The sequence below is a fragment of the Morus notabilis genome, unplaced genomic scaffold, assembly GCF_000414095.1.
Source record: "Morus notabilis unplaced genomic scaffold, ASM41409v2 Scaffold630, whole genome shotgun sequence".
Lineage (NCBI taxonomy): Eukaryota > Viridiplantae > Streptophyta > Magnoliopsida > Rosales > Moraceae > Morus > Morus notabilis.
Genome location: NW_010365305.1, coordinates 36,236 through 50,299, shown reverse-complemented (window position 1 = coordinate 50,299; position 14,064 = coordinate 36,236). Strand labels below are relative to the sequence as shown.

The window sequence follows — 14,064 nt, the reverse complement described above, 5'->3', positions numbered from 1 at the left end:
CAATGGGTGCAGATCATGAGCTAAAAGCCAAATGCAAGAAGTGTGGTGTGGTGTATATGGCTAATAGCAAGAATGGGACTGGAAGGATGCGACGTCACATGCAATTATGTGTACGTAGAGACACGCGTGACGTGGGCCAACTATTGATGTCACAAGACAAAGGGTCTTTAGCGTTGAGTACAAAAAGGTTTGATGCTGAACACTTTCGTGAATTGATAACAACAGCAATCATTTTGCATGACCTTCCATTCTCCTTTGTTGAATATGAAGCTATTAGGGCGACTTACCAATATTTGCATCCTGAGATAACTTTGGTAACTAGAAATACTTTAAAAGCAGATGTCCAAAAAATGTATTCTCGGGAAAAAGCAAGAATAAAATCTATGTTGGAGTTGAGCCCCGGTAGAATTTGTTTGACATCTGATTTGTGGACTTCCATAGTTGCAGATGGATATTTGTCATTAACTGCCCATTTTATTGATAAAGATTGGGTATTGCAAAAGAGGATTTTAAATTTTTGCTTCATGCCATCACGACATACTGGTATTGCATTGTCTGAAAAGCTTTATGCATTATTGTGTGAGTGGGGAATTGAATACAAGGTTTTCACTCTTACTTTGGACAATGCATCTGCTAATGATGTGTTTGTTGATCTGTTGAAGAATCAGTTGATTGAAAACAATGCACTTATTTATGATGGTTCTTTTTTTCATATTCGTTGTTGTGCACATGTTTTGAACCTTGTAATGCAAGAACGGTTGAAAGATATTGATTCAGTGGTTAAAAAGATTCGTGAGAGTGTGAAATATGTAAGAGGGTCCCAAATTAGAAAGAAGAAGTTTTTAGAGTGTGTAAATCTTATGGGTCTTGATTCTAAGAGAGGTTTGAGGCAAGATGTACCTACAAGATGGAACTCAACATTCCTCATGCTTGACAATGTCTTGTATTATCGACGAGCATTTTGTCATTTAGAATTGAGTGGTTCTAATTACAAGGACTGTCCTAATCCATATGATTGGGAAAAGGCCGAGAAAATTTGTGAATTTTTGGAACCCTTTTATAATATCACTTGTGTTTTTTCGGGAGCTAAATACCCCACTGCAAACTTGTACTTTCCAACTGTGTACACAAGTTATTTGTCATTGAAGAAATCTGAGACAAGTGAAGATGCATATTTGTCTGCTATGGCAAAAGCAATGCTTACCAAGTTTGAGAAGTATTGGAAAGATTTCAGTTTGATATTGGCAATTGCGATAGTGCTTGATCCTCGTTACAAGTTGAATTTTGTAGATTATGCTTATGGCAATGTTTATGGAATGAAAGGGTCACCTCAATTTTTAGAAGTTAAGAGAAATTTGAAGTTGTTGTTTACTGAATACTCTAAGGGCAATGTTTCTACAATAAATGTTGTGACTTCACTTCCTACTCCTATTGCTAAACTTTTTACAGAGGCAAACCAAAGTATTGAAGGTAACTATGTTTATGAATATTTATGTGTTGATTTTGTTAATTTAACATTCATTGATGAATACTAATTGTTCTTTATTTGTCTTTTTCATCTTGTTTTATATCTTTGTGGTTATAGGAGTTCAACAACTTTGAAAGCCAAGAGCAAACTGTTATGCAGAAATCAGAGTTAGAAGTTTATTTGGATTATTTGGATGAGCCAAAAGTATAAGGGAGTGTTAAGTTGGATGTTCCTGAATTTTGGAAAGGAAATCAGTTTCGTTATCCGGAGCTTTCTTACATAGCTCGTGATATCCTAAGTATCCCAATATCTACTGTAGCATCTGAATCTGCCTTTAGTGTTGGAGGACGAGTATTGAATCAATATAGGAGTTCACTTAAACTTGCAGTAGTTGAGGCATTGGTGTGTACTAAGGATTGGCTATTTGGAGATAAAGGTATATTTGTTTTTTTTTTTTTATTATTTACTGTCTTAGCTTATGTTATCTTAAGTCTAACCATATAAGTTATCTATTTTGTGTAAAAAATAACAAATCGATTCGTGAAGCTATGGATGATACTGAAGATGTTTTTAGTTCGGATATCAATGAGCCCACTACTGGTTCATCTCAAAATTCTCACAACCTCAACACCTCAAATGCAATGGAAGGTAACAAGAATTTCCTTGTGGCATGCCTAAGCTATAAATTTCATTTCATTAATAAAATGTTTTCTTTTTTCATGAATAGGTTAAAGCAACTGAAAGAAGAGATTGATCGGCGAGGAGGTCTCCAAGGTCTTGGGATTGCTCAAGGTATGCGCTTTTTTTTACCTTGTGTTTGGTCGCCCAGAAAGTCATTTTCTTTTCGAAAAATTCTGATTTTGATTGTTATTGACTTATTTGTAATTTTCTTCGTTGAATGGATGATGGGAAAATGTCTTTATTTAAGCGATTATAATAGTTGTCTATGGAACAGTTTGTGCAAGTAGTAATGCAACTGACTTCTTGTAGTTGGGGTTAAGATTTATGTTACTTACATACATTTTGTATTGGTCTCACTTGGGAGATGTAAAAGAAGGTGATGATAATGGAACAGTTTGTGCAAGTAGTAATGCAAGTGAATTCTTGTAGTTGGACTTAGGGTTAAGATTTGTGTTACTTGCATACATTTTGTATTGGTATCACTTGAGAGATGTAAAAGAAGGTGATGATAATGGAACTTACATTTAAATATATTTTCATGAAACATTATTTTCAATTTCATCATTTTTTTCCCTACCAATTGTGCTGTTTTAAAATTTCTTGAACAATATTATTTTAACGGTCATAAACGTGTTTTATTCGTGTTGGCCCGTCACGGCACGTTTAATAATCGTATTCGCGTGTCGTGTTAATCGTGTTATTAACGGTTCGTGTTCGTGTGTGGATTTCTAACACGTTTATTAATCGTGTCGTGTTCATTCGCGTGTCGTGTCGTGTTAATCGTGTTATTAACGGTTCGTGTTCGTGTGTGGATTTCTAACACGTTTATTAATCGTGTCGTGTTCGTGCTCACTGTAATCGTGTCGTGCCGTAATCGTGTCGGCCCGAACACGGCCCGCGAACACAAATTGTCAGCCCTAATTAAAACGAACAATAAATAATTACATCAATAATTGCCATAAGAGATGTACAAAATTCGATATTTGTGTCTATAATTTATTGTAAGTAATATAAAAATATTTACAATAACCACATATTTAATTCATAATTTACAATATTAAATATCATTATGTACAGAGCAAATCAATAAGGTAGAAGTAGTACATGAATTAAACCTATGAATAAATAATAGATAAAGCGACCAATTTATGCTTGTATTCGCACATCTTTAACTATCTTGTCCATTTATAAACAAGTAGACAAAAAATTTCTTATAATAAAAGCTGATTATGTTAATTTCATAAAGAGGAAGGTTCAAACACAAACTAATGGTGAGATATAAGTGAACAAATAAGTAATAAGAAAGATTCAATGGGAGGAAGTTGATAAATTATGAATCTAATAATGCTTTTACAGAGTAATTGTGGCTCAGATATTAACTGTTGTCAGCAAGTGCATGGTAAATCAACTGACTTGTACTTTTATGGCCATTTATGGCTGCCTATCAGCAGCAACTACATAAAGGCCTAAAAATTAGTCAGATATTATATTTGCCATGCAGATTATGACATGTGTGACACAAACTAAAGGGTTGAAGTAAAGTATATAAATCTGTCCAAAAAAAAACAGCAAAAAATGATAATAGAAAACCACCATAGCAGGTGAAAAGGGCATAAAAATCCCGAGCAAAATCCCTAATCGAAACAACAAAGAATGAGCAAACGCGAGCAAAAAAGGCCTCCACCGAAAGTATCCAAAAAACCAAGATCAAATAAGAAATGAGAAGAATGAAGAAGCAACAAATCCAGGGCAAGCTTTGAACGGAGGGAAAAAGTGGAGGCGGCAGCCAAAACAAAGCCACCGAAGAAAAGAGATAAAGCACAGGGCTTTGCATGGATGAAGTTGACCAAAACACCCAAAATGAGGCGCAATGACAAAAATGTTGACAATGAAAAGGAAAGAATTGTTGTCACTACTATAGGAAACAACACAAAGCAATGGCAGTATAACAAATTAATACACACAACATCAACAACAGATATTAAAAACGTATGATCAAAGATCATTAATAGTACCTGAGACACTGGAAGCACTGCCTTAAATAAGGAATGTCAGCTAGTCAAACAAAAGTGAAAGATGCAAGGGTAAAACGATGAAGCAGTAAATAGGGAAAGGTCAAAGACAGCAGTAAATGATCAAATATGGAGTGGCAAAAGAGAAATGTCAGGTGTAAAAGAAAACAGAGGAGACAATTTACACAACCGGTTAATAGACAGTAACGGATCTATATACATATATATATATAGAAAACAAAATAACTAATGAAAATATCATATATAATAGTTCTATGTCGGTGCAAAAGGAGCGGAAAAAAAAGTTCAATCAAACCAAATAACAAAAACATTTTTTATTATTTTATAATGCTAAAAGCAAGAAACAAAAGGAAAAAAAACCACCGAAGCAAGCGAAAGTGTAGAAGAAGGTGGTGGAATAAGCTTAGACAAATTCTAAGATTTGAAATAATGGAAGAAAGATAGGAACAAAAGTTCTTATGAAGATTAAACTTAAAGAGGTAGCGAAACTAAAGATATGTGATAGCAATGAGGTTATTCCTATATTGACTATGAAATGTTGTGGTGGAATAAGCTTAGACAAATTCTAAGATTTGAAATAATGGAAGAAAGATAGGAACGAAAGTTCTTATGAAGATTAAACTTAAAGAGGTAGAGAAACTAAAGATATGTGATAGCAATGAGGTTTTTCCCATATTGACTATGAAATGCTAAAGATGATGAGATGAATGAAATAGAGATAGATGTTGAAAGCAGTAAAATGAAGCCTGAGTTTAAATTAAGTAAGTATTCAAAATCTTGTTAGTTTCAGTTTCAAAAGATTAGGAAAAAACGAAAGTGATACCAAGATTGTTTTGGTAAACAGTGATAGATAGAATCAGGGTGCAAATAAAAAAGAATTATTCGCAATAATTTCTGGACAGGTTATATCAAACTCAACAGGTCAAAATTAAATGTAATCATCATTGCCACATACCTAAACAAAATGAAAAATAGGATATGTAAAATAAAAATATATAGATATAGATGTGATTATGAATGAAATAAACAGAATTAGTATGTCCTAACAAAGTATGGGAGAAGACATTGATAAAGATAAGAAAAAAATACTGTTTTAACAAATAGCACAAAATAATAGCACTACAACAGATCAATAGTCATTATCAATGATAAAATCACGGGAATAAATTAGTAACAGTACCTGCGACATTATGAATGTTTCCTTAAATCCGCGATCAACTGACCAAAGGAAGGTCAAAGAAACAGATCTTAAGAGGAGGGTAGTCAATAGATTGGCATGAAATAAGGCAAGCAAAAAATTAGAGGAATCAGTACAAAATTAAAAGCGGAAAAAAGCAAAGGAATAGATATAGTTTCAGTCAAAAACTATATATAATACTGGAATTGAGAGGTACAAACCATATCCATATCAATTTCAAAAGGAATTACGTAGCTAGAAACCAATATAATAGCGACATATCAAAACCAATATGAAATGAGCCAATGAAAACAATAATAGCATTAGAATAAGATGAAAGAGAGAGTAAAATAAGATATATAAATTATCCTAATCAAGAACTATAGACAATATCGGAATCCAAGTAAACAAAATATAGGCAGAATAATTTTCAAAATAATTATGCATCATCAAACAGATGAAAATCAGTTATAACCATCATTGGCATGCGACAGAATCAACTAACCATAAGGCATAGTAAATACAAATCAAGATAAAGTTCAAAAAAGTGTTAGGAAAATGTGGCCAAACAACTAAATAAACAGAGATAAATGTTTCCTTTAAATTAAGACATACCCAAAAAATGGAATATTTGTTTCCTTTAAATTAAGATAGATAAAAAAAAAGGGGGCAAAAACCATCATTTAAATAGTTTTAGTGAGAACAAATGGACAATGCCTCAATCCAAATGATAAAAAGTTGTCGACAACAATTTTAAACGGATTTTATAACACTCCACAGCTACAAAACAACGTTATTCATCATGATATCATATCAAAATATGATAAAGATGAAATATCTTAAATAAAGACACAAATATGAATAAATGCTACTATGGAACGATTAAAACCAGTAGTAAATAGTGATAGAACATACACAGAAACAGTCATAACAATAAGGCTAGATCCTCAAGAACAATATAACAGATAAAGTAAAGCAATAGCACCATAACAAACCAATACATCTATTACAAACAAAAAAATTTAAAAGATTATGATAAGAGTTACGGATAATACCTGCAATGCCATAGATTATGCTTTAAGGACAAAATACCAGCCAAGCAAACAAAGTTGAAAGACAGGGAGCTTAGAAAGTTGACCAGTAAATGGACTAAGCTGAACCACAACAGCCAAAAAAGGAAAATTATTTGGGTAAGTCAACCCCTTTTTTAAAAAAACAAAAAGGAAAAAACAGAACATATTCATATCATACTAATCAAAAACTATAAAGAAGATGAGAATCTAAATCAGCAAAACATATTCAAAGCAAGTTTCTGAAAAGATGACATAAATTCAAACACATGAAAACCTATTATAATCATTATTGCCATTTATGAAAATCAAAGGCAAACAACATATGTTAAATAAAAATATTAATATATATATATACACACAACAATAAAATAGATAAGCAATAAATATATATAAATATATGAATAGTATATACTATTGGAACTCAAGAAGTAATAGTTATGTCTATATATGTATATCAGTAATAAAATCAGAAGAAAACAACATAAATTTTTAACATTTATTTACAATGACAAATGGAAAGTTTCAAATACCATTAGAAGTAAGAAAAATAACTATATCCAAACATATCAATATATTGAGGATCATAAATACATATTAAAAACATATGTACAAAGAATATTAATCATACGTGGAATATCATCACTACTATCTTATGCAAGCAATATCAACCAACAACACACAAGCAAAAGGGATAGCTCGAAAGCAATAGAGCAATAAGTAGACCAAGATAATATGAAGCATTAATTGATTAACGATGGAGTAGAAAAGGAAAGGCCTGATATGCAGTAATGAGCCAAAAATAATACAGTATTAGATATATTTATATATATATATATATGAAGATGAAAGAGTCAAACTTAAACAGTAAGCAACCAATAACAAAATTACAGCTACTACTTCATAGGCGGCGGCAAGAAACTGGGGGAGTTTTTTTTTTTTAAATGAAAGAATAAAAGCAAAATAGAAATAGACAATTGAAGAAAAAGCAAAAAAAAAAAAAAAAACAGAGAAAAATCTGAAAAATAATGAGTAGAGAAATAAACTAAGAAATTAGAAAAGGAGGGCAAAAAAATTTAGAGGGCCTTTTTCTTTTCTTTCCTAATTTTCTGCGCATTTTTTATTCAGCAAAAGAGCAAATATATTACAATTGCATTCAATGCTTCTAGAAGAAAGATGATATAAACCATTAAAGGAATAGCACGAATAAAGTAGGTGCAGATTACAGATCACCATTACACATCATCATATCAATAAATGCCACAGAAACTTATCTGGACAAAACTTAGACAACAAAGGGAAAGGATCGAAAGATTACCTCTGTGAATCAGATAGGAGAAAATCCGGCATTAACCTATCGAAATCGGCCACCAAAAAGATGCAAATATATACATATAGATTCATTCGTACAAAAGAAAATAAGGCTATGAAAAAGATTAAGCCCGCAAAGAAAATTTAGCATTTATCAACAATTACTTTCACTGAGGAAAAAGAAACCCAACAGATTAACCAACATAACAAAGATTATTAATACCCAGAAAAATCCGGCATTAACCTATAGAGATCAGCCACCATAAAGATAATAATATACACATATAGATTCATTCGCACAAAAACAAATGAGCTCATGAAAAAAATTAAGCCCACATAGAAAATTTAGCATTTATCAACAATTGTTTTTATAAAAAAATAAAAAAATAAAAAAATAAAAAAAAAACTCAACAGATTAACCAATACAGCAAAAATAATTGTTTTGTGAAACCCTCAAACAAATATAGGAAACAAAATATACGAAATCCAAAACATCATCTTCGCAAAGAATACAACAGAGAAAAAAAAAATACTGAAAACCCTAAATCAAAGTAGCGCAAAATCAGCATCAACGAATAAAAGAAAAAACCCACAACCCTATAAAAAATAAAAAAATAAAAAAAAACCCTCAACATGAATAAAAGCCCTAATCAAAAACAGTAAATCGAAAATAGCAAAGGAAGAAAGAAGGCGAACAGCAGAAACTTCCATCGAACCCACCATCAAAATCACCAACCCAAAACAGGAAAAATCAACGCAACAGAGAAAACAAAAATAAAGAAAAAACTGGTAATTCGTAGAGGAGAAAAGGTGAGACACGTGTTTGTAGAAGAGAGAACATCAGAAATAGAGATAAACATGTTTCAAAGGACACAGACGAAATTTGTTGAAAAAGACAAAAATACCCAAACAAAAACCAAAGCAGAAATAAGCAATCAAGGATAAAATGGTAAAAACATAAATTTAGGACACAACCGGAATTTTTTCAAAGAAGAAGGAGAAGAATGACCGGACACTGTTCTTAGAACAGTAACCCGGTGCCTCCTTTAGTAGTACGTATAATGTATAATAATACCGGGTAATAATCGTATTATACGCACTTAAGGTCAAAACGAGTCGTTGAATCCCGCGGAGAAAAAGGACCCCAGAGAAAGCCAAAAAACTGTTAGTGGACTATCGATTATGAGATTGGAAAATTGTTAAGAGCCCACCATCATCTGACCTTCATTAAGAAGCTCTGAAAAATGTAACATTCATGAAGCCCCACCAACCCACTCACACTGTACTGTACATTCACTAACCGACGAACGCAAATTCAATTCTCTCTCCCCCTCCTGCTCTGTCACCGTCTCTCTTCTCTCTTCTCATTATCTTCTAAGACACGGAATTCAGAAAATCAGAGTCACCTCTAGCAATGAAGGAAAACGATCTACCGGTACTGGTAAGGAAAGAGAGCTCTCGATCCGCTGGGTTACCGGGTAAGAGTTTTTCGTACAAGTTCTGGGTCTTGTTCGCGGTTCTTCTCTTAGCTTTCTGGTCCATGTTCACCGGCTCCGTCACTCTTAAATGGTCCGCCGGTAACCTCTCGAGATTCTCCGACGACTTCAGTTCTCCCAATTACGACGATCTTGACATTCTGGTTCGTCAAAAAAAAATCTCTCTCTCTCTCTTTTGTTTTTTTGTTTTTTAAATTAACATGGAAATTTGTGTAGGAAGTGGAGGAGAGAGAGAAGGTCGTGAGGCTCATGTGGGATGTGTACACGCAGAGCAGAAACGGTAGAGTGGTGCCTCGATTTTGGCAGGAGGCATTTGAGGCTGCTTACGAGGATTTGGTCAGTGATGTTCCTGGGCTTAGAGACGCTGCTTTCTTGGAGATTGCAAAGATTTCTCTTTTCTCCATCACTCTTGATCCTCTCCCTGTTAAATCTGCGGTTAGTGATTCAAACAAGAGCTGATTATTAGATCAGTGCTTTTGCTCGATTTCAAGTTTATATATGCTAGCTTAAAGTTGATTCTTTCCTTATAATATCTTTCCCATGCTCTCAATTTACTTTGATTTGTTACCCTTTTTTTTTTTTTGGGGTGGGGGGTTAGTACTTTTTAAAAATACTTTTTAAAAATCTCTCACAGATGCAATATTAGATTTTTTTTTTAACCTCATTTGGAGCACTTGACGATGGGCTTTTTCAGGTGCTGTGAATCTGAGCCGTTATAAGTTATACGGGAAAAAAAAATAGCCGAATTCACTTTAGAGTGCGTGATCTGAATTTCACCTCTTTTAACTAATATAATATAGTTATTTTATTAAAATGAATATTAATCAAGTAAGGTAAAAATTCAGACCCCCTATACACTTTAAAGGTAATTTTCTCATTGCCCGAAAAAAAAAAAAAAAAAAAAAAAAAAAAAAAAAACTAATCTATCTGAGCTTATCTGATTCCTTTGTTGTACTACAAACAACGCTAGACGGCGGAACGCTTAATGAATGGCTGACTATGAAGAAGTATAATCCTTTGTTTGTTTGGTTTTGTTTTTTTTTTTTTTTTTTTTTTTTGGGAGACTATGATCTATTTTGACCATGTGAATGGTGAAATGAAAGGTTGAAAATATTTAGCATGGCCATTATGAGGTAGTGATTTAAAAAAAAAAAAAAGAGAGTAAAAATATAGGAAAAATAAAAGCCCTGTTGACATTTGTCTGGAGGAATTCCATAATTAGCTCCAACTTCGCGTGATGCTTGGTTGACTAAACTAGTTTGGCCTTATGATATGTGTTTGTTTCTGTGTATACTTAATTAATAATAATTAACTTCTGCAGAATATTTCGATCTTTAAAGTAAATATCTGGTAGCAATAAAATACTCTCCACTTGGTGTGGCTTTTTTTGAAGAAGTTTCCTGTACTGAATCTAATTAAAGATTTTTGTTCCGAATAAAGAAGACGACATTCCAACGCCATGACATTTTTTAATTATGCTTGTACAGGGGACCAGAGAACCGAGAAAGATGGCTAAGCACACAGAAAATAAAGGAGGTAAAACCACCTAAGAAAGAGAAAAAAGAGGACGTAAAAAAAAAAGAGGATGCAACACCAGCAAAGACTGGGGATCGGATAGAGTCACATGATTAATATAGGTAGACAAGCTGGGTACTTAGTATTAGTTACCTATCCACCGTCAATTACCGAAGTGTTTATACGAGTTTTCTTTCCAATAAACCCCCAAAAAAGAATTGTGGGTTTTTAATTAATCTATGTAATATGAATGATGGATTACTTCTGCTAATTGTTAGAGAAGAACTCTAGAATTGTTCAGCGCTTTCCCCACTAATGGGTTAATGATATATACGATTACGAGTTTCTTTCCACTAAAGCTTCACCGCATGGTTTCTCATTTGTTATTTTAGATAAAGTTGGTTTCCGGTTAGTTGTTTGTATAAAACCTCTTACTCAGAGTCTAAGAATCAAGAAAATAAAATGGATGAAAAATTGTATCATATAATATAATACCTGGAATCCTGTCTATTATGCAGGATAGGTTGTACAACGGTAAGTTTTTTTCGGTTCAGTGACCGAACTGAATTTTCGGTTTTGCGGATAACTGGAACCAAAACAGTCCAACGGGGTATAAAACCGAACATCAACCGGATCACAATATTCGGTCAGGTCGGTTTGGTTTTGGCGGTTAACTGACAGTTTCTCTCTGTCTAAAGAACCTGATTTTGAGACTCATATATCAAAAGCAAACCTAATTTTGAATACCTGGCTGTGAGATGAGTAAATCGGTAGAGAGGAGAGGACCTCGGCAGCCGGCGAGGCAGAGAAGAGGACTAGGAGGAGGCGAGGAGTGACGGGGCAGAGAAGAAGACGAGCCAACGAAGGGGCAGACTTCATAGGACGACGAGCAGATGACAAAGAATAGAGAAGGCCGGGGCGATGGAGAATAGGACGAGGAGGATCAGCAGAGAAGGCGGACGGCAATGCGTGAAAGAGGGGCGAAGGACAATGAGCAGATGGGTGAAGGAGCTTTTTCTTGGTTCCTTTCGAATGGGGGAAAGGGTAGAAAGGAAATGGAAGAGTCAGAGAGAACCCTAGACCTAGTACTATTGTTTAATTGACTTGTCGTTTTGGACTTGGAAGTATTATATTTTAAAATATATTTTTTAATTAATTTGTATATTTGGTTCGGTTAACCGACTGAATTCAAAACCCTGAAACTGAGCACCAAATCGAGAAGCTAGACTCGGTTCGGTTAACTGATTGCTTCCGTTCGGTTATGACATGGCACCTGCTTCTTCGGTTAATTGTTGTCGGTCTCGCTCGGAAGTAAATCTTTTTAAACGACAAGTCGGTTCATTGTTATCTCTCGTTTCATGTCACGAACATGTCTTCTTATGGAGTTTCTTTTGTTTACGAATTATGATTAGTGCTGAAACTTTGGACGGGAGGCTCACGACCGCCCAAAAAAATCAATTTTGAACTTGACCAGCCCTAATTTTTCAGGCCGCCCGCCTTAGCCCGAGAAAGTCCGTGGACGGGCCGCGGGCCTGGTTTTGGCTACCTAAGCCCGGGCGGGGAGCCCGAACCCGCCCAAATGGCCCGAAAAAAATATTTTTTTTATTATAATTTTTAATTTTTATAATATTATATTTTTTTTATATAATATACTATTATTTAGTAATTGTATTTGTATATAAATAATTATTAAGTTATTTTGTGTTAAAATTATATAAAAACTAAAATCAACATTCAACACACATTATTAACACAATTTAATAAATTAATTTTGTATATTAATTTTTAAATTTATAATTCATGATTGTCTCGTTAAAAACCTTACTAAGAAAAACTCAATTGGGATAAAAACTTGGTAAGGAAAAAAGAGTACAATCATTTTATGATGAATTACAAATTTTACAAACTTACAAAGTCTAAATATACAATTATAAGTCGAAAGTAAATACATATTTACAAATTACAATTTAATTTGAAGCTGAAGGATCGTCTTCAAAATTAAATGTTAATCTATTAAATTCATCGATTCATTCTTGACTTGCTGGTGAAATTGTATCCTATAAACGTTGATCGGCACGATCCTAATCCTTAATGCCTGGTGAAATTGTATCCTATAAACGTTGATCGGCACGATCCTAATCCTTAATGCAGAGTGAAATTGTATCCTATAAACGTTGATCGGCACGATCCTAATCCTTAATGCAGACTAAGGCTTCAATAATGTCCCTTTGCAATGCATTTCGGCGTTCCTCAAGTATTCGTTCGGTCGTACTGAAGGCTTGTTCAGACGAAACAGTAGAGACTGGGATCGAAAAAATATCCATTGCCAAATGAGTTAGGATTGGCCAAGTTAATGCTCGTGCTCTCTACCATTGAACTAAGTCAAACGATTCTCTAATACCGTCGACTACTAAGCTCTCACAGAGATATGCCATAAGCTCGTTGAAGCCGCTGCTGCCACCTGTTGATGAAGATCCACTCCCAGCTTCTGTTTGAGTCATCTTCTTCTTCTTCTTCTTCTTCTTCTTCAACCCGAAGACATTCAAGAATGAATGCGGGTTTTCATCTTGTTGTTGCGGTTCTTGTACTCCAGAGTTTGTGTTTCTAAACCTATTCTCATATTTACTATAGATCGAAAATATTTTTGCCTTTATTGTTGGAAATTGGTTAGAACAATTGATGCCTAAAAATTCACCTAAGTTTTCTAAACTATCTAATTTTAATCTATGATCAAAAATAGTACCAAAACTATACAATAAAAGACAATTTATACCAATATTTTTTAAATTTCTTTTCCATAGAAGCGATAGGAACTCCTAAGATTGGGTCCGCCTTATATTCACTAAACAAAATACTAATTCTTAAAAGTTCACCTAAAGCTAAAGGTGATGTTGGGTAATATGTTCCTGTGACGACCCTCCTTTGAGGCCGCCACTGTTACTAACTTTTTAACTTGTACTTACTGGGGTTTCTTAAAATTTGCGGAACATTTTTTTTTTTTAATATAAGAAAGAATACTTTCATAATTTGTAACAATAATTTCAAATAAGTGAATCACTAAATTTCTTAAAGCTTTTCTTAATTTCAGTTAAGATAAAACGTTCTAAAAATATCTTTCAAACAGAGCAGCATTTGAACTCCTATTTCAAATACTCTTTAAAAGCCTTTCTAAAACTAGCCAATTCAATCAGGCCATTTAATTTTGACTTTAAAACGGATTTCGTGAGAAATCTTAAATTCAAGTACATCTTAAAGCCCTTTTAAAATCAATCGTTTAAATCGTCATGTTTAAAATTTGTTTATTTGTTGCATG

At 33.5% G+C, this 14,064-nt stretch overlaps 2 protein-coding genes across 2 annotated transcripts; both read left to right on the top strand.

Annotated features, from left to right (window-relative positions):
- Positions 1 to 2: 2 nt before the first annotated feature.
- On the top strand, positions 3 to 2,458 carry LOC112093480 (zinc finger BED domain-containing protein RICESLEEPER 1-like). Its single transcript, XM_024172015.1, has 5 exons — positions 3 to 1,451; positions 1,586 to 1,672; positions 1,788 to 1,819; positions 2,196 to 2,260; positions 2,424 to 2,458. Exons 1-5 carry the CDS (start codon positions 3 to 5, stop codon positions 2,456 to 2,458), a joined length of 1,668 nt encoding a protein of 555 aa, XP_024027783.1.
- Positions 2,459 to 8,962: 6,504 nt separating this feature from the next.
- LOC21404048 lies at positions 8,963 to 11,109 on the top strand. Its single transcript, XM_010107706.2, has 3 exons — positions 8,963 to 9,379; positions 9,453 to 9,671; positions 10,724 to 11,109. Exons 1-3 carry the CDS (start codon positions 9,155 to 9,157, stop codon positions 10,784 to 10,786), a joined length of 507 nt encoding a protein of 168 aa, XP_010106008.2. The 5' UTR covers positions 8,963 to 9,154; the 3' UTR covers positions 10,787 to 11,109.
- Positions 11,110 to 14,064: the final 2,955 nt, after the last annotated feature.